The 24,555-nt window shown below is 45.8% G+C and overlaps 2 protein-coding genes across 6 annotated transcripts in view; one reads left to right on the top strand and one right to left on the bottom strand.

Annotated features, from left to right (window-relative positions):
• ZNF671 (zinc finger protein 671) overlaps nt 1-3,320 on the bottom strand; it is a 28,926-nt gene extending 25,606 nt beyond the window's left edge. For 2 of the 4 annotated variants that reach the window (XM_070223494.1, XM_005596603.4), the window contains exon 1: nt 1,358-3,320. In XM_070223494.1, coding sequence (XP_070079595.1) covers nt 1,358-1,564 — 207 coding nt within the window. In that variant the 5' untranslated portion in view covers nt 1,565-3,320. Of the gene's footprint in view, nt 1-1,001 lie in introns of all 4 variants that reach the window. The other 2 variants (XM_070223493.1, XM_070223496.1) reach the window with 2 other exon arrangements.
• Nucleotides 3,321-5,904: 2,584 nt separating this feature from the next.
• LOC100062808 (zinc finger protein 850-like) lies at nt 5,905-20,012 on the top strand. Of its 2 annotated transcripts, none has more exons than XM_070225038.1 (3): nt 5,905-6,091; nt 9,395-9,521; nt 16,470-20,012. In XM_070225038.1, the coding sequence occupies exons 2-3, from the start codon at nt 9,401-9,403 to the stop codon at nt 18,536-18,538; spliced, it is 2,190 nt and encodes a 729-aa protein (XP_070081139.1). In that variant the 5' UTR covers nt 5,905-6,091; nt 9,395-9,400; the 3' UTR covers nt 18,539-20,012. The 2 variants fall into 2 exon arrangements, with proteins under 2 accessions (XP_070081139.1, XP_066910020.1); XM_067053919.2 differs by having other exon boundaries at nt 5,905-6,334.
• The last annotated feature ends 4,543 nt before the right edge of the window (nt 20,013-24,555 follow it).

The raw sequence follows: 24,555 nt of genomic DNA, 5'->3' as shown, positions 1-24,555 counted from the left end.
TAGAGAGTGTGAGCAGAAACATTTCCTGTGTTGGGACAACTCATATTAATGGAATCCTTTGGTATGAACTTCCCATGAGGCAAGATGCCCCCACTAAACCTGTCCTTGGAAAATTTATTTAGTCAAAAACACAAGGAGGTTGGGAAAATTTATGATAAGGCATTTGTGGTGTTTTGTGACTTTGGCAAGACTGAATGTAGTGGGATCACTCCTGGCACTGGAGAAGTTTTTCAGTCTGTGCTTCTCTTAGGAGGGGTTATTCAAAAGTGGAGGGTGAGGTCATCAGACAGTAGCAATTTTACAGCACCCCAACTGCGGTCACCATCCCAGGCCAGGCTCCTTAGTGCCCTACAGCCTTCTTCTCATGCAGACATTGGATAGAACCCTTTGAAATGCCAGGACCTCTCCTTTCTGAAGTCTCAGGAATGCCTACCCTTTGCTTCCTGCCTTCCAGCCACAGCCCTCCCCTCTCACCTGGGACCATTTGAAATAACGTACTTAAGATTGCTCTCCTAAATCTGATCTCTAGGCCTGACTTAGTCCACACCACTCTCCTCACACTGTAGACATCTCCAATGCAGCCCCTTCTCCAGAACCCCAGACCTTCCAGTCCAGCTGCCCATGGGACACTTCCACTCTGAGACACCTCAAAATCAACCGTGTCCAAAATTCAACTTCTGATCCCCCTGTAACCTCTCCCCTACTTTGACTTCCCGATTTCCATGAAAAACAAAAAAACAAAACCTAAAAACTTGGTTTTTCATTTCTTACTATCAATCACAGCCGGACCTGATACAGCAGGAAATACTGTCGGTTCTTTTTAAAAAATTTAACAGGAATTTAATCACTTCTTCCTCCTCTCCCAGCACTGTTCTGGTCCATTCATCATCAAAATATTCCTGGAGTAGAACGCAGTTGACCCACCTTACTGGTCTCCGTGCATCCATCCTCACGTTCCCCTCCCCAACCCAATGTTTGGCCCTGCGCAAAATTTGAGATACCTTTAAAATTCCTACTCAGATAAAACCCTTCTTCTATGGCTTACGGCTCCCAAAGTCCTCATAGGGAAAGCACAACTCCTCACACTCTGCTCGTGCTGATACAGCATGGATCTCCCGAACAGTTGTGGTTCCGTCCCACCTCCACGCCTCTTGCTCACGCCGGTCCCTCTGCCAGTCAACACTCTCCTCCACGTCATCACACTGGCTTTCTGATATGGGGCCCCAACCACGAGCTCCCCACCGTTCTGGACACAGGGATCTAGACTGACAGACGTGAGCAGCGCCCGCCCTCGGGCAGGAGCTCGGGTTGCTCTGAGGGCGGGCGGGCCGGGGGCGGGCCGGAGCCGAGCGCTCACCTGAGCCGGCTCCCTCCGCGCGGCCGCCGCCATCGGCCTCGGGGGCGAAGCGCGGCCGGGCGCGGCGGGAGTCTGCGTTGGGGACGCGGACACCGCCGACGCAAGCTCCGCCCCGGCAGAACCTAGGCCTTGCCTCCGTCCAGTGGGGATAACGCCTCCACGTGCGCCTTCACTGTTCCTCCCCCTCCGGAGGGACCAAGCATTCATGACGCAGGCTCTGGTCAAACCTCTCAAGAGCCAACAAAACGTCTGTGGCGAAGAGGACGTCGGAAGTCCCGCCCAGCCATCTTCCGCACGCACGGAAACGCCCCCTTCCCGGGCCTTCACTGGACGTGCGGCGGCGCACTGGTTTCTGGGTAATGTAGTTCTCGGTGAGCCGCTAGCCTAGTCCCGGGGTTCCCGGCCTGGGCTCCTGGGAAAAGGCTGGGTGCCGCCGCAAAGAGCGGCGGTTTATGGGACGCCTAAGCCCCGAATATCCGGCGAGCCTTCGTTCCTCTTAAGGGGACCGCACCCAGATTCTGCGGAATGTAGTCTGCACCAATCACAAAATGTTTGGAGACATATTATTTCAGGTGTTCCCCAAAGCCGCAAATGGACATAGCACACCATAAAGTCTCTCTGTGTCCACTCATACCTGGGAGCTAATGACTATTACCTTGTTGCTTTTTAAATACATATAGACTGAAGCTTCAGCATCAGTTTTATGTTCTTCAGTTCTGGTTAGGGACAAGAGAAAAGACTCCAGACGGGGCCACGGAGTGGAAGAAAGAGGGACGTTGAGCTGCCCTGAAGCAAGTGGACAGATTTCCTCAGAAAACTTTTCTCGTGCCTGTATAATCAGTGATTGTATTCAACCCAGGAAGCAAGCAACACTGTTTTCTTCTAGATAATATTTCCTATCCATATCCCAAGATACATAGAATTGCTTCAAAGATTTGAGACCTGTCAGAAAAGAAGCGTGACCTTTTGAATGCCATTTCTTGAGTGGACTGTGTCTGTCATTGTCACAGTCGGAACATGAGTCCAAAATGGGTCATATGAACCCTAAGATAAATGTTGGGGACGCTAGGTCATCTCCTTGCTGTGAAATGATTACCATTTCACCTTTTATTGTAGGTAGATGTCTGCACAGGGAGTTGAGATTATCACTGGAAAAATTCCTGAAAGTTATTAATAACGATTCTACAGTTATTTGAAGAGAGTGGGAGAAATAGCTCTGGGGAAATATGTATGATAGGTGTAAAAAGGTAAGAGCTCTGTAAAGTTTGAGCCTGACTCCTGAAGTATGAGAAGTGTGAGAATGAAGCTGAGCATGTTGCTATATTGGAATCCTGACCACTCTCAAAGCTTTGTCCACAAGTTGTGGTACTTTTTTCTTTCCTGAAAACACAGAGCAATTGGAAGGAGAGGTAAAGAGGATATTTAGAAAAGGTCAGAATGGTAAAAATCAAGAGCAAAGCGTTGCTGTCATGGTAGTTCATTGCTCTAACATGTATGTGCATTTGAGACAGCAACCAGCCTAACAAGATAGGGCCCATCTGCAAGGCCCCTGGCCTAAGAAGATAAGGCCCCTAACCAATCTTCAAGCTAGGAGAATCAGATAGAGACTACCAAGACCCACATTCCACAGTTTGGGGACTTTCCCGGGCTTACACATGTGCCCTAGCACCCAGGAGTTGTCTGAAGGTGACCCAAGCCCCATACCAGAGTAAGAATCACACCCAGAGGTAGAGAGCTAGCATGCTAATGATACCTGCAACGCACATGATGGCATGCTGAACAACAGCACAAGTGCAAGGAAAACCCCACTTCTCCATGCCATGACAAGGTGCTCCTCCCCAGCCTTTGCCTAATAAAAAGCCCAACAATCGCACTCTCTAATGAGCCAGTCACCTGCCCCTTTCCTTTCTGGACCTGCTCCTTTGTGCCCCCCTTGTGCAAAAGCTAATAAACTTTTACTTTTCCACTCCCGTTTGTTGTCTCTCTTGATTTTTGTCCTGGGAGACAACAGGGACCCAATGTGCTGGTAACATTTTGGTGACCATGAAGGGACTTCTTTTAGTCTGAGTCAAAGATTGGACTGGCCCAGCACCAGACTAGCTGGCTGCCCGAATGTGGACATAAGCAGCTGCAGCCGAACCTTTGCTTTAGACTCCGGGATTCGGTAAGTCAGGTGGAGGCCTGGAAGCCAACACCCTCCAGTCCAACCAACTTTCTTAAAATCTCCCTCTGTTCCTTCTCTGTCCCTCATTTCTCTCTCCCTCTCTCTCCCTCTCTCTCTCTCTCTCTGAGTGATTCATGGTTGACCCCTGGGTCAGTCCTTTGACAGACAAGGCTGTAGTCTCTGGTTTCAGAGAGTCTGAGTTCCACCCCTGGGAGCTCTCCTCTGTTTTTTTTTTGGCATCTGGAGTGATTCCAGGTTGGCTCCTGGGTTAGTCATTTGACTGACAATCTGGAACCCTGTTTTATCTCCTCTCAAGAACCTGTTGATTATTTTAGGCTCCTACTGAGTCAGCTATGGGGACTTGTACTTTATTCTGTAAACTGTCCTGCCTGGGAACTGTTGCTTATTTAAGTTTGTTGGTTTGATTAAAATGAACATATTTTCAGAGTCATCAGCATTGGATATGATGCAGACATGCAGCCTTTACCCTACATTTATTGGTCAAATAAGCTGATATCTCTATTACAAAACTGATTAGCAAAAATAGTAACTTAAAATGATGGCTAATTTTGTCTAATGTCTCATGAAGTTTTGTAGGCAATCTAAATAACTATTCGGAAGGAGTAAACTAAGTAGATGTGAAATAAAATAAAATTGTTGTGTAGGGGCCGCCCTCTGGCCAAGTGGTTGTTTTTGCGCTCCGCTTCAGTGACCCTGGGTTTCAAGGGTTTGGATCCTGGGCGTAGACATGGCACTGCTCGTGAGGCCATGCTGAGGCAGCGTCCCACATGCCACAACTAGAAGGACTCACAACTAAATATGCACAACTATGCACAGAGGTGGGGTGGGGTGGTCAGGTATCATGCAGAGACATTGAAGAAACGACGCGGAGACTACAAATGAGACATATAGGTTTATTGGGCCCTACTTACGGGAGCATGTCCAGTGGTGGCCAGCTGGACGGAAGTGTGCACCCGCAACTGGCCCCCAAGAGAAGCTTGGTTAAGTAAGCAGAGGAACAAAGTCTGCATGCTTGCCAAAGGGCTGTCCTTGGTATGACTAGCGTTCCCAGAACAGAAACTCCCATGGAGAGGCTCTGTGTCCCGGTCAGATGCGCTGTTCTTTCATGGGATAAGTGAGGATCCAGACTGGCCAGGCCCAAATCGTTACAAATTCCCGTAGCTGGGGTGCCTGCCCAGAAGGGAGCCAGAAGGACACATGGTTGCAATGGGCCTGGGGGTTTCTGCTGAGCAAGGAAGGCCCAGGCCCTACAGGGACTTTGGGGAGAAAAAGGAAAAATAAAATCTTTAAAAGAAAAAAAAGTTTTAGGTAAACTTTTTTCTTTTTTTTTTAAAGACTTTTTTTTTTCCTTTTTCTCCCCAAAACCCCCCCGGTACATAGTTGTGTGTTCTTAGTTGTGGGTCCTTCTAGTTGTGGCATGTGGGACACCGCCTCAGCATGGCTTGATGGGCAGTGCCATGTCCGCACCAAGGATTCGAACCGATGAAACACTGGGCTACCTGCAGTGGAGCGCACGAACTTAACCACTTGGCCACGGGGTCAGCCCCAAGGGAAACTTCTTATGTGTTATCACATGTGTAAGATAACTTAAAATCTCTCTTTGAAACTTTGAAATTTTGCTAGGAGAAATTAAATGATAAAAATTCACTGAGTATCTACATGATTGAAACATTATCATTACGCATGTATAAGTTTATCTACTTTTAGCTTATTACAAAGAAACTAAAAGATATTTGGGTCTATTAGTAAATATGTCTTGTATTTTTATTTAAAAATTGTACCATGAAGTAACATGTTTCTAGAAATTATAAAATGTATTTATAAATTGGCAAAGCCACAGAACGCTAATGTGAAACTGTTCATAATTGCTTACCTTTTTAGTTTTCACTAGTCTGTAGAGGTTAAAAATTCTAATTAATATATGTAATTAAAGCTACTAAAAATAAGGAAAACATCTTTGTATTCAAGAAAAGATGCATGGTCAAGTTGGCTAAGATTGAAGTAAATCTAATTAAGTAAATAAGTTTTAACATAAAAAGTAAGCTGTTGCAAAAAATTAAAATTTGGTTTTCTTCCTCTTACAAGAGAGAATTTTCTTAAACTTCTAGTCTGCTCTCAATAAAGAGGTTATAAAAGGCTTTTCTTTATTTTTGAGTAAGTCTACCTAAAAGACAGAAAATCTTTATGTTTTGTTAAAATAATCTGCTATGTTCAAAAGGACTGAGGTCTATTAAGATTTTTTTGACTATTTTAACTATTTGCCCTTAAGTGTTTCTGCAGAGGGGACGCCCAAGATGAGCCAATGAGGGACCAGAATAGGCGTTTCCGTGTGAGCACATTCCCATCGGGGCGGGACTTCCGGCCACCTGCTCACGGCGGTCCTTTTCTTTGGAGGTTTTATTGGGTCTCGCCCCTGCCGGGCTCCGCTTGCTAGAGGACGGTCCTCCTAGAGGGAAGGTCGTAGTCATGGAGCAGCGAGGGAGGAAGGGGACACCCACCTAGTGAGCCAAGTCGCCCTCACATCCATCGCGGTCATTTTGGCTTCTCTGGTCAGCTCACCCCGTCGGAGGCTCCGGAGCGCCGGGTCGGGCTTGAGGGGACGGACGGGGAGGCGCGAGAGGAGGCGCCGTCCCCGCGGCCCAGGCGGCTCTGAGGCTCGGCGACGCCGCCCGGGGCCCCGCGCCAGGCCCGGGCCAGGGAGCGCCGCGCCCGGCGCCTCGTCTCCCGCCGCTCCCGGCCCCGCTCCGCCCCCGAGGCCGATGGCGGCGGCCGCGCGGAGGGAGCCGGCTCAGGTGAGCGCTCGGCTCCGGGCCGCCCCGCCCGCAGCGCAGGCCGAGCTCCAGCCCTCGGGTGGGCGCTGCTCCCGGGCCTGCAGCCCAGGCCCCGGGGCCGGGCCGGGGAGGCGCTCGTGGGGCCTGTGGCTGCGGGCGGGGGCCGGGCTGCGGGCGAGGTTCCCGGGCCGAGGGGACCCGGGGCCGCGTTGTGTCCGCAGGGAACAGTGTGAGGTGGGGTCCCCCCTGGACTGGCAGGGGAGGGGCTGCTCCTTCAGTCCGAGGGCCCGGAGCCGGGAGGGCTGTGAACAGAGAGGGACGCGGTGCGTTTTCGGGTTTCAAAAGTTGTCCAGGAGCTGCTCGGAGAGAACAGACGGGAAGGGGTGAGGAGGCCGGGGAGGCGCAGGGAGCGGAGTCCTGGTCCGAGGGCGCAGAGCTGGTCCGAGGCAGCTCTGAGGACTGAGGCCCGGAGGTCAGTGAGTGAAGCCGAGGTCACCGGGTCGCAGGGCGGGGCGGGGTCCAGACGTGGTGGCCTGCCTCTCCCCAGAGGTTCTGGGACAGGAAAAAGCACTTACGGAGCCTGCACAGGGAAGTAGAGGGTGTCCCAGCCCCTCGGTGGTACTAACACCAGCCGTGTGGTGTCCGTGATTGTGGCGTCTTGAGACTCTTCACTTGCTGCGTTCACAGCTCTCGGGTGCGGGGACCCTGAGGATACCCCCAAACCCTGTGTCCTGAGTGCAGGCCGAGGGTCACAGAGGTGTTGCAATTTCTGGTTACTAGTATAAACAGGTGTAGAAGGTTATCCCAGGAACTGATAGCAGCGTGTGCAAATGCTTGGAGGTGTGACTGAGCTGGAGACAAGGGACAGCAGGTCTCCATTCTTTCTGTGAAGAACACAGGTTGGGGTGGGTAGATGAGTGATGAGGCCTTAATGTGGCTGCCCAGGAGTTAGGTGTCTATTATGGACATAATGAGAGGTCTGGATAAGAGGAGGTAAGTGGTCTTAGCCAGGTCTTAGAAGGCTCCATCTGGCTGCAGAGAAGAGCACAGACTGTGGGTTAAGGGAGGATGCAAGAGCCCAGGAGGAGGCTACTGCTATAAACCCTGTACTGATGGACCAGAGTTGTGGCCACGGAGGTGGGAGAAAAGTTTGGATTCTAGGTCCATTTTTGAAGAAGGGCTAAGTTGACTTTTGGATGTTGTAGTTGAGGGAGGGCCAGCTCTGGTGGTCCAGCGGTTAAGATTTGGTGTCTCACTGCTGCAGCCTGAGTTTGTTTGTTGTCAGGGAACCACACCACGTTTTTGTCACATGTCATACTATGGCAGCTGCTTGTCGGTGTGATGCTGAAAGCTAGGCCACCAGTATGTCACATACCAACAGAGTCACCCAAGGTGGATAGGTTTCAGCAGAGCTTCCAGATTGTGACAAAATAGGAAGAAGGATCTGGCTACCCATTTCCAAAAAAACTGGGCATGAGAACTCTGTGACTAGCAGCAGAACATTGTCTGATATGGTCTGGAAGATGAGAAGATGGCACAAAAAATACTGGGCAGGGTTCTGCCCTGCTGTACACAGGGTCGCTACGAGTCTGAATTGACTCAATGGCACTAAAGCAACAAAGTTGTGGGAGAGGTTAGGGATGACTCCAGGGTTTTGGGTTGTAGCTGCTGAAGGGATGGAAGCTCCATCAAGTGGGATGTGGAAGTTGTTGGTAGGTTTATTTTCCTTGTGAATATCAGAAATTATATTTGGGCCCTCTTAAGAGTCTGACGTGTTTCAGAGAACAGTGAGCAGAGGCATAAAGAGGGCATCTGGAGACACGTATGGAAATCTGGGGAGGGGTTCAGGATGGAGACTTTCAAATGGCTATTGTGGCTCTTGTGTGGACCCGGGCGGAGCTGTGGTCACATTTAAGAAGTGGAACGCGGGATATAGTGATAATGCTGTTAGCGATTCAGAAAGACTGGGGTGCATGCTGAGGAATGGTTCTGTTGCTTAGCACCTGGTTGAGGTTCCTGAGTATGAGAAACACAGGTGAGGGAGGGCCGTGGCCATGGAAGGGTGTGGGAGAGATCATGATCTGGCAGGTGGCCAAGGCTTCCATGGGATGAGTGGGTGGGAGATGACTTCAGAGGTAGAGGAGTAAATGAGACAAGTTGACAGTGAGACTGGGGCTCCTGCGAATTCTCTACTGTTCACATTCACTAGAATTGTGTGTTGAGCCCTGATGGGGTCTGGGGTGTTCGAGTCTTGCTGGTGGGTAAGATCTGGGGTGAATGTAGTCAGTTGTGAGAGTCACTATGCCTGGCAGGGAGACTTTAAGGGCTGGGGTTTTAAGGAAGATTAAGTGGGGAGAGGCAGATTGTGGCTGCTGAGGGGACAGAAAGTGCATGACAGAAGTGGAAAAGGGTCATGGGTATCTGAAATTCACATGTGGTTCTGGGTGGCTGATCTTGAAGCAAGGATCAGAGGCAGGTGGGGAGGCCTTCAAAGCAGCATCTGGGGCTTTCCCTGGCTGTGGGATCCATCCGAGGACTGGGAAGGTACTGGATTGTGTTTGAGTTTGTGAAGCCCTCTCTGGGTGCCATGTGCCACGTCCATGGGTGAGCGCAGGGAGATGCCTGTATTGTAGGCCAGGGAGGTAGCAGAGCTGTGGGGACTGAAGACGTGAGAGTGTGTGTCTCCATCATGGTTTGCATTTACATAGGTGGTGTGAGCTGAGGGCCCCAAGGCCCGTGTAGTGGGGACTTAGGGGTGAAGCATGAGCCCACGTTTAGCTGTGTCTTGTAGCTACACTCTGGAAGATGCAGGGGAATTGCTTGACAGGAGGGATGGGGCCCTGCCGGCCAGGCCCAGAGCTTGAATGGCATCCATGTGTCCCCCTGCCTGTTATTTCTGAGGGCTGAACACAGTGATGATTGGGACCCTGAGGAGAGCGGCTATCAGTGGCAGCAGGGTCTGGTATCTTCTTTGAGGTTGGGAGCTCTGGAGGAGGAAGAGTGCGGAGTAGATGTGCGAGGTGAGGGCCTGTGGGTTCTGAGAGAGAAAGTTCATGGTTTCCTCTATCCCCATCTTGACAGGAGAGTATGACCTTTGGAGACGTTGCTGTGTACTTCTCCTGGGAGGAGTGGAGGCTCCTTGGTGAAGCTCAGAGGGACTTGTACCACGATGTGATGCTGGAGAACTTTGCACTCATATCCTCACTGGGTAAGGCCCTCTCCCTCCCCGTGACCTGGACTAGGCTCTGTATCCCATCTCATCCCCCTTTCCCTTGGGGCTGCTTTGTTCTCACATGTTGACAGTGGGCACTACTTGCTTCCCCAGCTTTCTGGGTGGTGCTGTGTTGCTAGGGCTGGGTGTGTGCACTGCCCTCTTCTCTCCCCTGCAGCCCTAATATGCTCTGTACTGAGCCCTCACAGGGAAGGATTCCAGGTCAGTAGTCTTGCAGTGAGGCTAGTCTATTGGATGGCGCCTTACTTGCCCTCTCCCTGGCCAAGTGACCATGTCCAGCGCCATAGCACTTCTGTGTGTGTGACAGGATTTGTTCCTTTCCTTTTTCTGACGTTTCCTACTACCTGTCTGTGCCTGGAATTGCAGGCATTGTCATGGTCACTACTTACCTGGACCATGGTCTACATTTTAAGACTCTCTTGCATGGTGTGTAGTGTTTAGTGTAGCTGTCTTTTCTTTTCCTTTCTTTTTTGTTCCAGCGTTGTTGTTCTATTAAGTGGTATATATTTAAAGTGTACAGTGTGTTGATTTCATATATGTATGCATTATGAAATAATTACATAGTCAAGTTAATGAACATCTCCATCACCTCATATAGGTACTTCTTTTTTTGGTAAGAACACTTCAGATATACTCTCCCAGTAAATTTCAAGTGTAAAGTACAGTATTATTAACTGTAGTCACCATGTTGTACATTATGTTTTCAGATCTTCTTCATCTGAAAACTGAACGTTTGTACTGTTTGATGAACAGTTCCACATTTTTCCCATTTCTCAGCCCCTGGCGTTCGACTGTCTATGAGTTCAATGTTTTGTGTGTGTGTGTTTCACAGTTCATTTATAAGTGATATCATACAGTATTTGTCTTTCTCTGACCAGCTTATTTCACTCAGCTCCAGATTCGCTCCAGATTCACCCATACTGTCACATATGGCAGGATTTCCTTCTTTTTTAAGGCTGAATAATACTTCGGGTGTGTGTGTGTGTGTTTGTGTGTGTGTGTACATCACACTTTTTTTGTCCATGTATTCATTTATGGACGTTGAGGTTGTTTCCCTGTCTTGTGTATTGTGAATAATGCTTCAGTGAAATGAGAGGGCAGATTATCTCTTCCACATTCTGATTTCATTTCCTTCAGATGTATTCGAAGAAATGGGATTGCTGGATCATATGGTAATTCTATTTGAATATTTGGAGGAACTTTCATAATCGCTTTACCAATTTCCATTCCAAAGAACAGTGTCCAAGGGTTCCATTCTCTCCACACCCTTCCCAACACTTACCTCTCCTCTTTTTGATGATGATCATCCTAAGGTATGAGGTAATATTTCGTGGTTTGGACTTACATTTTCCTTATTCCTGATTTACATTTTCCTGTAAGGAAGAGCAGTTTTTCATATATCCATTAGCCATTTGTATATCAAATTTGGAAAAAATGTCTACTCAGATCCCTTGCCTGTGTTTTACTCGGATTGTTCTTCGCTTTTGAGTCATATGAGTACCTTATATTTTAAAACTATTATCTGGGGCTGGCCCTGTGGTTGAGTGGTTAAGTTTGCGCTCCGCTTCATCAGCCTGGGGTTTAGCTGGTTCAGAGCCTGGGTGCGGACATGGCACTGCTCGTCAGGCCACGTTGAGGCGGCATCCCACATGCCACAACTAGAAGGACACACAATTAAAATATACAACTATGTACCAGGGGGCTTTAGGGAGAAAAAGAAAAAAATAAAAATAAAATCTTTAAAACTGTTATCTGTTTATGCGACCAGTGGCTTGCAAATATTTTCTCCCATTCTGTACGTTCCTTTTCATTTTGTTGATTGTTTCTTTTGCTGTGCAGAAGGTTTTTAATTTGATGTCATTCCACTTGTTTACTTTTGATGTTTTTTCCCTGGACTTCTAGTGTCATATCCAAAAAATCATTGCCAAGACCACTACAAATAGCTTATTCTCTGTATTTTTTCAAGAGATTTTACATTTTCATGTCTCACCTTTAACTCTTTAATCTATTTTGACTTCGTTATTTTTAGTAATGGAAGAAAGGGCTCCAGTTTCATCTTTTTGCATGTGAATATCCAGTTTATCCAACACTGTTTATTGAGGAGACTATATTTTCCCCATAGTGTGGTCTTGGCACCCCTGTCAAAGAGTAGTTCACCATATATGGCTGGGACTTCTTCAGGGCTCTGTATTTTGTTCCATTCCTTAGTGCATGTGTTTTTATGCCAGTATCACACTATTTTGATTCCTATAGCTTCCTAATGTAGTTTCAAATCAGGAAGTGTGATAGCTCCAGCTTTGATCTTCTTGCTCAAGATGGCTTTGGCTATTTGAGATCATTTGTGGTTCCATATGCATTTTCGGATTCCTTTGCTATTTCTGTGAAAAATTCCATTGATTGGGTCTGTACATCACATTGGGGAATACGGGCATTTTAACAGTATTAATTCTTCCAATCCAAGAACATGGGATATCTTTCCGTTTATTTGTGTCTTCACTTTCCTTCATCAGTGTCTTATAGTTTTCAGAGTCTAGCTCTTTCACCTCCTTGGTTAAATTTATTTGTGTGTATTTAATTGTTTTTTTTCTTTTTGAGGATTCTTAGCCCTGAGCTAACATCTGCTGCCAATCCTCCTCTTTTTGCTGAGGAAGACTGGCCCTGAGCTAACATCCGTGCCCATCTTCCTCTACTTTATATGTGGGATGCCTGCCACAGCATGGCTTGCCAAGTGGTGCCATGTCCACACTCGGGATCCAAACCGGCGAACCCCGGCCTGTCACAGCGGAACATGTGCACTTAACCACTGCACCACTGGGCTGGCCCCTGTATTTAATTGTTTTTGATGATATTGTCAGTGCACCTGCTTTCAATTTCTTATTCAGAATTTCACTGTGAGTGTATAGAAACACAACTGATTTTTTATGTTGATTTTGTATCCTGCAATCTTCCTGAATTTGTTTCCTAGTTGTAAGAGTTTTTTGTTGGAGTCTGGGATTTTCTCTCTCTAAGATCATGTCTTCTATCTTAAGATCACAGACGGTTTTACTTCCTTTTTTGTGATTTCGCTGCCTTTTCCTTTTCTTGCCTAAGTGTTCTGGCTAGGTCTTCCAGAACTATGTGAAGTAGAAGTGAGGAGAGTGGGCATCCTTGTCTTGTTCCTCCTTTTAGAAGAAAAGCTTTTAGCTTTTAACCATTCACTATGATGGTCGTGTGGGCTTATCGTATACGGCCTTTATTATATTGATGTACCTCAATATCATAGACTTTCTACACCTCATTTCTTGAAAGTTTTTAACATGAAAGTATGCTCAAATTTATTAAGTGCTTTTTTGCATCTCATAGCAATCATGTGATTTTTATCCTTCATTCTGTTAATATGGTGTCCCATTTGTTGCTTTGCATATGATGGAGCATCCCTTATCCTAAATCTCACTTGATCATAGTGTCAGATTCTTTGAACATGCTGTTGAATTTGGTTTGCTAGTATCTTGTTGAGGATTTTTCTTCTATGTTCATCAACTATATTGGCCTGTAATTTAATTTTCTTGTAGTCCTTATCTTGCTTTGGTATCAGGATAATGCTGGCCTTGAAAATTGAGTTTGGATGTTTTCCTTCCTCTTCAATGTTTTGGAAGAGTTGAGGAAGGATTGACATTCAGTTCTCCTTAAAATCTTTGGTGGAATTGGCCAGTGAATCTATCTGGTCCTGGGCTTTTCTTTATTGGGAGAATTTTGATTGATTCAGTGTCCTTACTTGTTATTGGTCTATTCAGATTTTCTGTTTCTTTATGATTCAGTCTTGATAGATTGTATGTTTCTAGGAGTTTTCCCACTTCTTCTAGTTAATCCACTTGATAGTAGTCTCTTAAGATGTTTGTGTTTCTATCATGTCAATTTTAATGTCTCTTGTTTTAGTTCTGACTTGAGTCTTCTCTCTTTTCTAAGATAGTCTGGCTGAAGGTTTTTTGGTTTTGTTTCTTTTCAAAAACCAGTTCTTAGTTTTGTTGCTACTTTTCTTTGTTTTTCTAGTCTGTATTTCATTTGTTTCTGCTCTGATCTTTGTTCTTTTCCTTTCTTCCCCCTAATTTGGGCCTCATTTGTTGTTCTTTTTCTAGTTCCTTATGGTGTAAGGGTAGGTTAATAATTTGAGATGTTTGTTTTTCCTCAAAGTAGGCATTGCTTGTTGTAAACTTTACTATTAGAACTGCTTTTGGTGCTTTTCATAAGTTTTAGCCTGTCTTCTTTCCATTTTCGTTTGTCTCAGGATAATTTTATTTTAAATTTTGATTTTTTTTCTTTATCCCACTGATTGTTCAGGAGTGTTCTTTAATGTCCACATATTCTTGAATGTTCCAGCTTTCATCTTATTACTGATTTCTCGTTTCACCCCTTTGTAGTCAGATAAGATTCTTGATATGATTTCAGTCTTAAGTCTGTTTAGATTTCTTTTGTCACCTAACATATGATCTGTCCCAGAGAATGTTCTGTCCACTTGAGAAGAATGTGTATTCTGCTATAGTTGGATGGAATGTTCTATATATGTTAGGTCCATTTGGTCTGAGGTGTAGTTCAAGTCAAACAGTTCCTTATTGATTTTCTATCTGGATGATCTACTCATTCTGGAAAGATGTGTATTGAAGTTGGCTATTAGTAGTTTGTAACTGTCATTTCTACCTTCCAATATGTTAATATATTTAGCTGCTTCGATGTTGGGTGCATATATACTTGTAATTGTTACATCCTCTAGGTGAATTGTCCCCTTTATCATTATATAGTGATGTTCTTTGTTTTCTGTGACACCTTTTGAGTTAAAAATCTTATAAGTTATTCTCTTTTGGTTTCCGTTTACATGGAATAATTTTTTGGATTCCTTCACTTTCAGCTTATTTGTGTCCTTGTAACTAAAGTGTGTCTCTTGTAGGCAACATGTAATTGAGTCCTGTTTTATTTCTCTGGTTAGCCAGTGTGTATCTTTTGGTTGGAGAATTTTGTAAGGACTTGATTGCCATCTTGTTAATTGTTTTCTGGCTATTTTATAGTCTCTGTTTCCTCTCTTGCTCTCTTTGTGATTTGATAATTTTCCATAGTGGTATGGTCTGATTCCTTTCTCTTTATCTATTGTAGGTTTTGGCTTTGTGATTACCATGGGATTTTCAAGCATCTTAAAGCAGTCTGTTTTAATCTGATAGCAACTTAACATCAATCGCATAAAAAGTACACTTTTGGTATCTCACCCCCCTGAATTTTATCTTTTTGATGTCACATTTTATATCTTTTTATATTGTATAACCATCAAGAAATTATTGTGGCTGTAGTTCTTTTTAATCCTCTTGTCTTTTATCCTTTATAGCAGAGGTAGGTGATTTACATGCCACCATATTACAGTATTGGTGTATTCTAAATTTGACTATCTACTTGCCTTTACCACTGTGCTTTGTATTTTCATGTGCTTTCATCTTTCTAATTAGTGTCTTTTCATTCCAGCTTGAAGAACTGTCTTTAGCATTTCTGGTAAGGCAGGTTAGTGGTGATGAACTCACTCAGCTTTTCTTTGTCTAGGAAAATCTTTCTCCCTCCTTCATTTTTGAAGGACAGCTTTGTGGATAAAGCATTCTTGTTTGACATTTTTTTCCTTTAATTTATTGAATTTATTATTGCACTCTCTCTGTGTCAGCCTGATTTAGCTGAGAAATCCACTTGCAGCCTTATAGGTGTTCCCATGTATGCAATAAGTTTCTTTTCTCTTTCTGCTTTTGAAATTCTCTTTGCCTTTGATTTTTGAAAGTTTTATTATACTGTCTTGCTGAAGATATCTTTAGATTGAATCTGTATGGGGACTTATGAGCACCATATACCTGGATGTCCACATCCCTCTTCTGATTTGGGAAATTTCCAGCCGTTATTTCTTTAAATAAGCTTTCTGCTCCTTTTCCCCTCACTTGTCCTAGTGGCACTCCTATAAAGCAAATATTATTTCTCCTGTTGGCATCCTATAATTTACATAGTTTTTCTTCTGTCTTTTTTCTCCATTGACTGGATGATTGAAATGACTTGATTTGAGGTCACACATTTTCACCTGCTTGATCAAAGTGAAAATTGACACTCCCTATTGCATTTTTCATTTCATTCTTTAGGTCTGGAATTTGTTTAATTTTTTAAATTTGTATATCTGAATTTCTTGATCATTTATTGTTTTGCTAATTTCAGTGAGTTGTCTGTCTATTTTCTTGGCTCTTACTGAGCTTCCTTAAAACAATTATTTTGAATTCATTGTCCAGCAGTGTGTAGATATGTGTTTCTTTGGGTTCACTTGCTGGAAACTCACTCTGCTTCTTTGGTGATTTTATGTTCCCTTGATGTTTTTGTGTTCCTTATAACCTTTTGTTGATGTCTCTGCATTTGATGAATCGGTCACCTCTTCCAATCTTCGGGGGCTGGTTTTGGTTGGGAAAGACCTTCACCTTGGGTTGGTTGCAATGTCATTGGCTGTGTGGGGTGTGGCAGTTTGGGCTCTAGGGAGGGACCAGCTGTGTAATCATTGTGCAAATGTCTGCTGCCTTGAACACCAGTTATTATATTGCAGTTGTTTTTTCCTGGGTTTGGACACATGCTTCTACACAGCCTCATGTCGCTAGCACTAAAGGTCTTGCAGGAATCCTTTTGCAAAGAAACAAGTTATAAAATACGTGTCTTGTTTTGTGTCACACCCTGTCCTTGCGTCCTTCTTTGGTGAGGTGCCTACCATTCTTTTGCCTCATGGGCCCAGTAATGCCCAGTAGGCACTTCCCTAACAAGATTCCAACTCCTTTAACTGGAAAAGCATTCCTTAGATTCTTTGTTAGATGTCATAGAAACATATTTGTAATGGGGTTCCTCCTCCGTCTAAAGTCAGCATGTACTTCACCACGGTTTCTTTGTGTCTAGGTTGCTGGAGTGGAGCAGAAGATGTGGAGGCTCCCTTTGAACACAGCATTTCTGTAGGTGTGTCACAGGACAGGACTCCCAAGGCAGGTCTGAGAAAAAGTGATTATGCCTGGGTTGAATGCAAGAAAGGCTTCAGGCCGAAGCACATGCTTGTTCAGGACAAGGGTGTGCACACTGGAAGACAGTGTTTTGTGTGCCGTGAATGTGGGAAAGCATTCAGGTACAGATCCTCATTTGTTGTTCACCAGAGAGTCCACGCTGGAGGAAGGCTTCATGTGTGTAGAGAATGTGGCAAATCTTTTAGGCGAACCTCAGCCTTCAGTCAGCATCGAAGAATTCATTCTGGAGCAAGGCAGTACAAATGCAGCAAATGTGGACAATCCTTTAACCAAAAATCTATCCTTATTTATCTCTGGAGAAGTCACTCTGGAGAAAGTTGTTACTTGTGCAGTGAATGTGTGCAGTCTTTTTGCTGTGGATCTATCCTTATTCAACAACGAACAGTTCACACAGGAGAAAGGCGTTATAAGTGCACTGAGTGTGGGATATCTTTTAGAAGAAAATGTTACCTCATTGTACACTGGAGACTTCACACTGGAGAAAGGTCTTATGAATGCAGTGATTGTGGGAAATCTTTTACCAAAAGCTTGGTACTCATTCTCCACCGGAGAGTACATACAGGAAGGAGGCCTTTTCAATGCAGTATATGTGGGAAGTCATTTACCAACAGCTCAAGACTAATTCTACACCAGAGAGTACACACAGGAAAAAGGCCTTATGAGTGCAGTGAATGTTGGAAATCCTTTAGCCATCTATCTTACCTCAATCAACACCAGACAGTGCATGTTGGAAAAAGGTCTTATGAATGTGGTGAATGTGGGAAATCTTTTTCATCTGGTTCCAACCTCAGTGATCATCAGAGAGTTCACACAGGAGAAAGGCCTTATGAATGCAGTCAATGTGGGAAATCTTTTATCCAAAGATGTCATCTTGTTAGACACCAACGAGTTCACACAGGAGAGAGATCATATGAGTGTAGTAAATGTGGGAAATGTTTCACCATTAGGCAGACCCTCCGTTATCATGAGAAAGTTCACACAGGAGAAAGACCTTATAAGTGCAATGATTGTGGGAAATCCTTTATAGAAAGATGCCATCTTGTTAAACACCAACGAGTTCACACAGGAGAAAAGCCTTATGAATGCAGTGAATGTGGGAAATCTTTTATCATAAGATCCAATCTTGTTGTACACCAGCGAGTTCACACAGGAGAGAGGCCATATGAGTGCAGTGAATGTGGAAAATCTTTCAGCCTTAGGAGCACCCTTCGTGATCATCAGAGAGTTCACACTGGAGAAAGGCCTTATGAGTGCAGTGAATGTGGAAAATCCTTTAGAGTAAATTCTCATCTCATTCGTCACTGGAGATTTCACACTGGAGAAAAGCCGTATAGATGTAGTGAATGTGGGAAATGTTTTAGGTCTAGTGTGAGCCTTCGTTGTCATGAGAGTATTCACACTGGTTCAAGACCTTATGAGTGTATTGACTGTGGGAAATCATATGCCATTAGACCGACCCTTACTCGACACCGAAGAATTCACACAGGAGAAAGACCTTATAAGTGTGGGGAATGTGGAAAATCCTTCCGGCGTAATTCACATCTCAGTGAACACCAGAGAGTTCACACTGGAGAAAAGAATTATGAGTGCACTGAATGTGGGAAATCATTTAGGGATCGTTCCCAGCTCAAAAAGCACCAAACAGTTCACACTGGAGAAAGGCCTTTTGAGTGTAGTGTATGTGGGAAATCTTATACCAGTAGCTCGACACTCGCAAAACACCGGAGAATTCATACAGGTGAAAGGCCTTATAGGTGCAGTGAATGTGGGAAATCATTTAGGGATCATTCCCAACTCAAAAAACACCAGCGAGTTCACACTGGAGAGAGGCCTTTTGAGTGTAGTGAATGTGGGAAATCTTATAGCAGTAACTGGACGCTTACTCAACACCAGAAAATTCACACAGGAAAAGGCCTTATAAGTACAGTGAATGTGGGAGATCTTTCATGAGTAGTTCACATTGCAGTAAACAACAGAGAGTTCACACTGGAGAAAGGCCTTATGAGTGCACTGAATGTGGGCAATCATTTACGGATAGTTCCCAATTTAGTAAACACCAGAGAGTCCACATTGGGTAAAGGCTTTATGAGCATAGTGAATGTGGAAAATGTTTTGTCTTTAGCTTGACGCTCAACACCGGAGAGTTCACACTAGAGTAAGGGTTTATGAGCGCACCCAGTGTGGGAAATGTTTAACCCAAAGCTCTGCACTCTGTCAACATGAGAGACTTGACACTGGATCAAGTTCTTATGAGTCAAGCAAATGTGGAAAATTCTTTAGCTAAAGGACTGTGTTCGCTTCACATCGATTGTTGATACTGCGTCAAGCCTAATGAGTGCAGGGAATGTCGAAAATGATTTCCTAAATCTCCACTCTCATTCAACACTGGAGAATTCACGGTGTAGAAAGTCCTTATGCTGTACCAGATGTGGTGAATCATTTTTAATTTGGCCTTTTTACTACCTTTTTTGTGCTATTTCATTGTTGTTTTAATTGCATTTCCCTAAGGATTCCTGATGAGCACTTTTTCAGATGTTCATTTACTATATGTATGTTTGTGATAAAATGTCCGCTAATATCTTTTGCTTATTCTTTTATGAAATTTGGCTACTATCCTTTTCTTTGGCAAATAGGGCTGTGAAGCAACGAAGGTGTATGTTGGAATTTCATTCTCAAATACATGACTGACCTCCTTTTATAATGGAATAATTATTTTCAGTACTGGAAGAATATATCCTAATTTTCTTTAAGATTTTTTATGCTGTGCACAATGTAATGGGTACAAATACCATATTTTTTTAATACTAATTTGCACTGTTAACATATTTTCCATTTGTTTCTTAACTTCAGACATTCAATAATGCTATAAAGTCTTACCTTGTAGTGTTTGCTCATTTTCCTGGTTTATCATTGGTGGGTCAGAGCAGATGGAGGCCCAGATGGTATCAGGATAGATTGGGTGTTCAAAGCCCCACAGGGAGGGAATGGGGAGGGCAGTGATCAGACACCCCCAAGGTGCCGGAGTTTGACTCTCAGGTCTCCATTCATCACTGGAGCTTATAGACAATGACCCCCTTCTGAGCCTCAGTTTCCTCCTGTGTGAAATGGGAACTAGAGGTGACCCTGCGCCTGGGCTATTGGAAGAGGTCAAGAGTCAAGGTGCCCATTCACTGCGCAGCAGCTGCACCTATTCTCTCCACCTGTGTGCAGTGACAATCACGGGGCAGGGCACCCCTTTATCCCCTCAGGCGGGAGGGGGCTGTGGGGTAGTGAGGTTTGGTGTGGGTTCCCCACCAGGGAATGTTTGAGTACCTTGCTGGAGCTCCTGGAGGCTCAGTTCACTGACTGTGAGATGCAGGTGATGACTGCATTGACCTTGGCCTCCCTGAGGATCAATAAAAGTAACAAACATGCTGAGTTCTTACTTTTTGAGTATTTTATTTTATTTTATTTATTTATTTATTTATTTTTTAAGATTTTATTATTTTTTTTCTCCCCAAAGCCCCCTGGTACATAGTTGTATATTCTTCATTGTGGGGCCTTCTAGTTGTGGCATGTGGGACACTGCCTCAGCGTGGTTTGATGAGCATTGCCATGTCCGTGCCCAGGATTCTAACCAATGAAACACGGCAGCCTGCAGCAGAGTGCGCGAACTTAACCACTCGGCCACGGGGCCAGCCCCATGAGTATTTTATTTTTAATTCTCACAACAACATGGTGAAGTGGGAAGTATCGTATTGCTGCAGAAATCCAGGGTCAGAGATAAGAAGTGGGTTCTCCAGGTTCACACAGTGGACAAGTGTCAGATTCAAGTGGCTGGATCATACCCCTGAGTCTTATCTCCAGAGCTGGGTGGTTTAATCTCTTTACCTCAACATGTGATCTCCCAGCCCAGGGCAGACCCACAGTGAGGACGAGGGAGGTGCAGCAGCTGCTGCTGTTTTTGTTGTTGGAATTATTGTCATGATCATTTTCCCCTGTTCCTGTGATGTCCCAGAGCGCTTACCTCCGCCCCCAGGTTCTCAAGGGAGCACCGTTGATTGTGTTTCTCCAGTGGCTTCACCCGTGGGAGGCTTTTCTCTCAGCCACAGTTATGTTAAGTCCAGAGGCTACGTCGTCCTCCCCTTTAAGCTGAGCACAGAGCTCAGGCATTCTGTATGTGCAGGTGATGCTGTAGACCTGTGGGCTCCTGGTCTCACTGGGTAAGGGCTCCCCTCTCCATGTAGGGATCCACAGCCTCCTTGATTCTGCCCTCTCAATCCAGGCCTGGGTGGTCGAGAAGAGCCGTGAACTCACCTTTCCTCCTCCCTGTAGCTCTCACAATGTTCTGGACCCATGTCCTCCATTCCAGTCTTCCTATGTCTCTACTAGGAATCTTTGGGTAGAAACGTCATCTTTCTAAACACAAACCCTCACCCAAGTGCTGCCTGCACATTTGGGCCTCACTCTGAGTTCTTTATTCCAGATTCCACAGAAGGGAACCTTACTGGCCCAGCCTGGTTGGGCCAAGTGTCGCTACAGCCTGTTAGCAGGGTCGTGGGTGAGGGGTTGTTTTCAGAAGAGAGGGCGAGTCAGGCAGCCCTCTGGGAAGACGTTTGCCGTGAGTGCTCCCTGGGTATCTTCCTAAACAACACAATCTCAGTAAAAGTGCCTTTGAGGGCTGCACTCTCGTCCCTTGTTTCCATGGCCTGGGCCATGTTCCTGTGCTGGTCCAGGAGATGTTTTTAGGCGATGCACAGAAACAGCACCAGGTGGCATGCATGGACACCCTGAGGAAGCCGGTTCTTCCTTTCTATTCCCTTTGATTGTTGTCAGGAGAATGTCTTGAAGTTGTGCTGCATCTGTAATGGCCTCCTAACTGTTAACTAATTTCCCTTCTCAACAGAAGGAGCAGCCCTGAGCTGGTCCCAGGAGCTCTCTGGGATTCAGAGCAGTATTTTGACTTTGGTTGTATTTTCATGGTCAGCTTCCATTTGTGGCAAGTCAAAGTAGTTTTCCTAGTTAGCAGAGAGACAAGTGTGCTTTTTAGAATACTCTCTAAGACAGATGGAATGTGGGTTAGTTTACCGAGAGTAAATTAGTAACAATGGTCAGAGCTAAGGTCCCTTTAGCACAGAGCAAGTGTCAGACCTGTTGCAGACAGTGTTCATCTCTACTCATTTAATTCTAATGAAATCTCTATCCTCAGCAAAGTAAGGAAAATTTGGCCACTGTTCTGAGTCCCTCAGAAAGCTTATTCAGTGCAGATGTGCCTTTGTGATGAGGTGCTGTCCTGGGCTTTCTTTCCTTGTGAAATTCCTGTCTTTTATGAAGTGAGCGTGAGAGTAGCTGATAGTTGTCCTTGAAATGCCCTTAATGGACCAAATCACTGTGTGAGTTTTCTAGTTTTAAAACTTTTTTAGAGGTTCGTGTACTGTGCAAATCTGGGAATCACTAAGTCATCTCACACAGAGTCCCCTTCCTTGAGGATTAAAGACTCCAGACCACCCTCCCCTCATGGCCCACCTTCTTCATGAATGCTGGCCCCACTCAGTGGCTGTGTCGGGTTCCTCTTTAGTGTCGCACTTGGGAGACTGGCTGTGGAGCCAGATCACCTGGTGAGAATCCTAGCTGTTCCACTCACAGGCTGTGTGGTCCCGGGCAAGTTTCTCAGCCCCTCTGTGCCTCAGGTTCCACCTTGCAAAAATGGGGTGATGCAGTATCTATGTCACAGCGTTGTGAGTGTGAATGAGTTCATGTATGAAAAGGACACAGAACAGAGTCTGTTCCTGAGTGTGCAAGATCGAGGTATGAACCCTGCTGCCATCACTGCTGTTGTTGACATCTTCATCATCATCATGATCATCCTCATCCTCATTGTTGTCATCATCATTCTCATCATCATCATCATCATGGACATGCCTGGACTTGGCATCTTCTGGAACAGGGTTGTGTTGCTGTGTGCTTCAACAGCAAGATGATAGAGAAGGCCAACCTGGGTCTGTGATTTTGATCAGCCACATTTCAGTTCCATGTCCTTCACAAAGCAGTTAATCTCCGACCCTCAGTTTCTTCATCTAAAAATGAGGGGTTTCCTGCACCTGCTACATGAGGAGGCTGCAAGGAAAACCCCAAATAGAATCTTTTAGTTCAGGGCCTACAGGAAGGGCCATCTCCTTCTTACAGAGGCTCAGTAAAGACACGTAACATGCTCCTGAATGAGAAAACTCAACATTTTATACATGTTAATTCTACAAATTAGTCTATAAATGTAATGAATTTCATAAACTTATAATGCAAGTGAAATGCCTGAAAAAGTCACTGAGTCATGTGAACACCCTACAAATATTGGTTCTGAACTTACTGTTAGGGATCAGCATCCTGTGGCAGCATGGCGCAGGGATGGAGCATCTGGACTCAGCTAGCGTGTGAGTCCTTCCTGGTGCTGACACTCACCAGCAGTGGGTCATGGGACCCAACCTTGAACTTCTCTTGGCCTCGGTTTTCATCTCCACACCAGGGATAATAATATGAGTACCCCCCTCATAGAGTTACTGTGTGGAAAAAAATAAATAAAAAACCGTAGCACACGGTTGTTAGAACTCCGCCGGAAGCCAATGTTGCACGTGTATGTGGGCTGTTAGCTTTGTGTGCCTTGGGGTGGGGTAGGATGGCAGAGAGCAGCTTCTCCGTCCAGTTTCAGCCTAATTCACCTTGCTGCCCAAGGCCTCTTGGAAAGACTGACAGGCTTCTGGGTGTCAGCTTGGGTCCACCTGCCTCCATTATGTGAGGACCCAGAGGTCACTGTGGAGCCAGGCGGTTGCTGTGATAACATCCAGTGCAGGTGGGAACAGCACGAATTGAGCCCCTTCTTTCTGGTGTATGTCCCATTTTCCCCAGCACCTATCAAGGAGACCTGTTCACTGGGACGTGCTCAGCATCTGTGTGCCCTGAAGTCCGGAATCCCCTTGGGCAGGTGTGACTGGCTGTGAGGGATGGTGTGGGAACCATAGTTGACACAGAATCAGGCGAGATGAATACAAGTGGGGCAGACTGCAGGTGAGTAGAGAAGACATGTCCCTGCTGGGGCCTCCACAAATATTCCCAAGAATAGGGAGGTGCACCGTGAGCGTGTACAGAAATTCTCAGTATGTCCAGTATTGTGTCCCTCACGGACCAGGTCCGTGGCTGGACAATCTAAAGATTCTGTAGATGCCCACGGCTGTACCTGGAGGGCGCTGCTGCACAGGCAAGAAACCAGGAATCGAGAGGAGAGAAGGCCCGTGGTTCATAGGTCTTGCGTGACCCACTTCTAGGTGCTGGTGGCTCAGGGGAAAATAGCCTTTATTACCCGACAATTTTTTTTTTTACCGCTGAGGCAGAGCTCCTCCTCCGAGCATATGAAGGGAGAGGTAGTAAATAGCGATTTCGGACACAGGCTCGGGCCCGACGGCGGAGACGGAGCCCCGGGTACTGGCGGGTGGCGGCCGCGGGCAGAGTGGCCTGCGAGCCCGAGGTTGGCGAGCAGGGGTGCGGGCTCGCCGAGGGGCTCCGAAGCGGAGGGAGGGGACAGGACGGGCGGCGGGCGGGACACCCACCTGCAGGGAGGTGAGGAGGGGCCGCCCTGACGCCCGCGCGGAGGGGTTGGGCTGCGGCTCCCTGAGGGTCTAACGGGAAGGGCCTGAGAAGGGGTCTCAGCTGGGTAAGAGGCGTTCTTCCCAGGGAAAGTGACTGTTACAAAAATAACTGTGCCCCGGAGCTGAGCCGAGAGGGACTTGGGTCCAGTGAGGGAGAACTGGGGCAAACAAAGAAAGCTTCCCTATCTAGAAGCTAAGTTAGTTGGGGAAATGGAGGCAGGCATGGTGTCCGTTACGGCAGCTTCTGGGAATTCTGAAGGGTGGGCTGGAGGTTCTGGGTCTTGGGAGTACCCGCTCCTTTGCTCCCATTCGTATTGAGATGTGGTGACTTGAAGTTGGTACTCCCAGGGT

Source organism: Equus caballus, chromosome 10, assembly GCF_041296265.1.
Source record: "Equus caballus isolate H_3958 breed thoroughbred chromosome 10, TB-T2T, whole genome shotgun sequence".
Classification (NCBI taxonomy): domain Eukaryota; kingdom Metazoa; phylum Chordata; class Mammalia; order Perissodactyla; family Equidae; genus Equus; species Equus caballus.
Note: the sequence above shows the minus strand (reverse complement) of the source record. Positions and strands in the feature narration are given on the sequence as shown.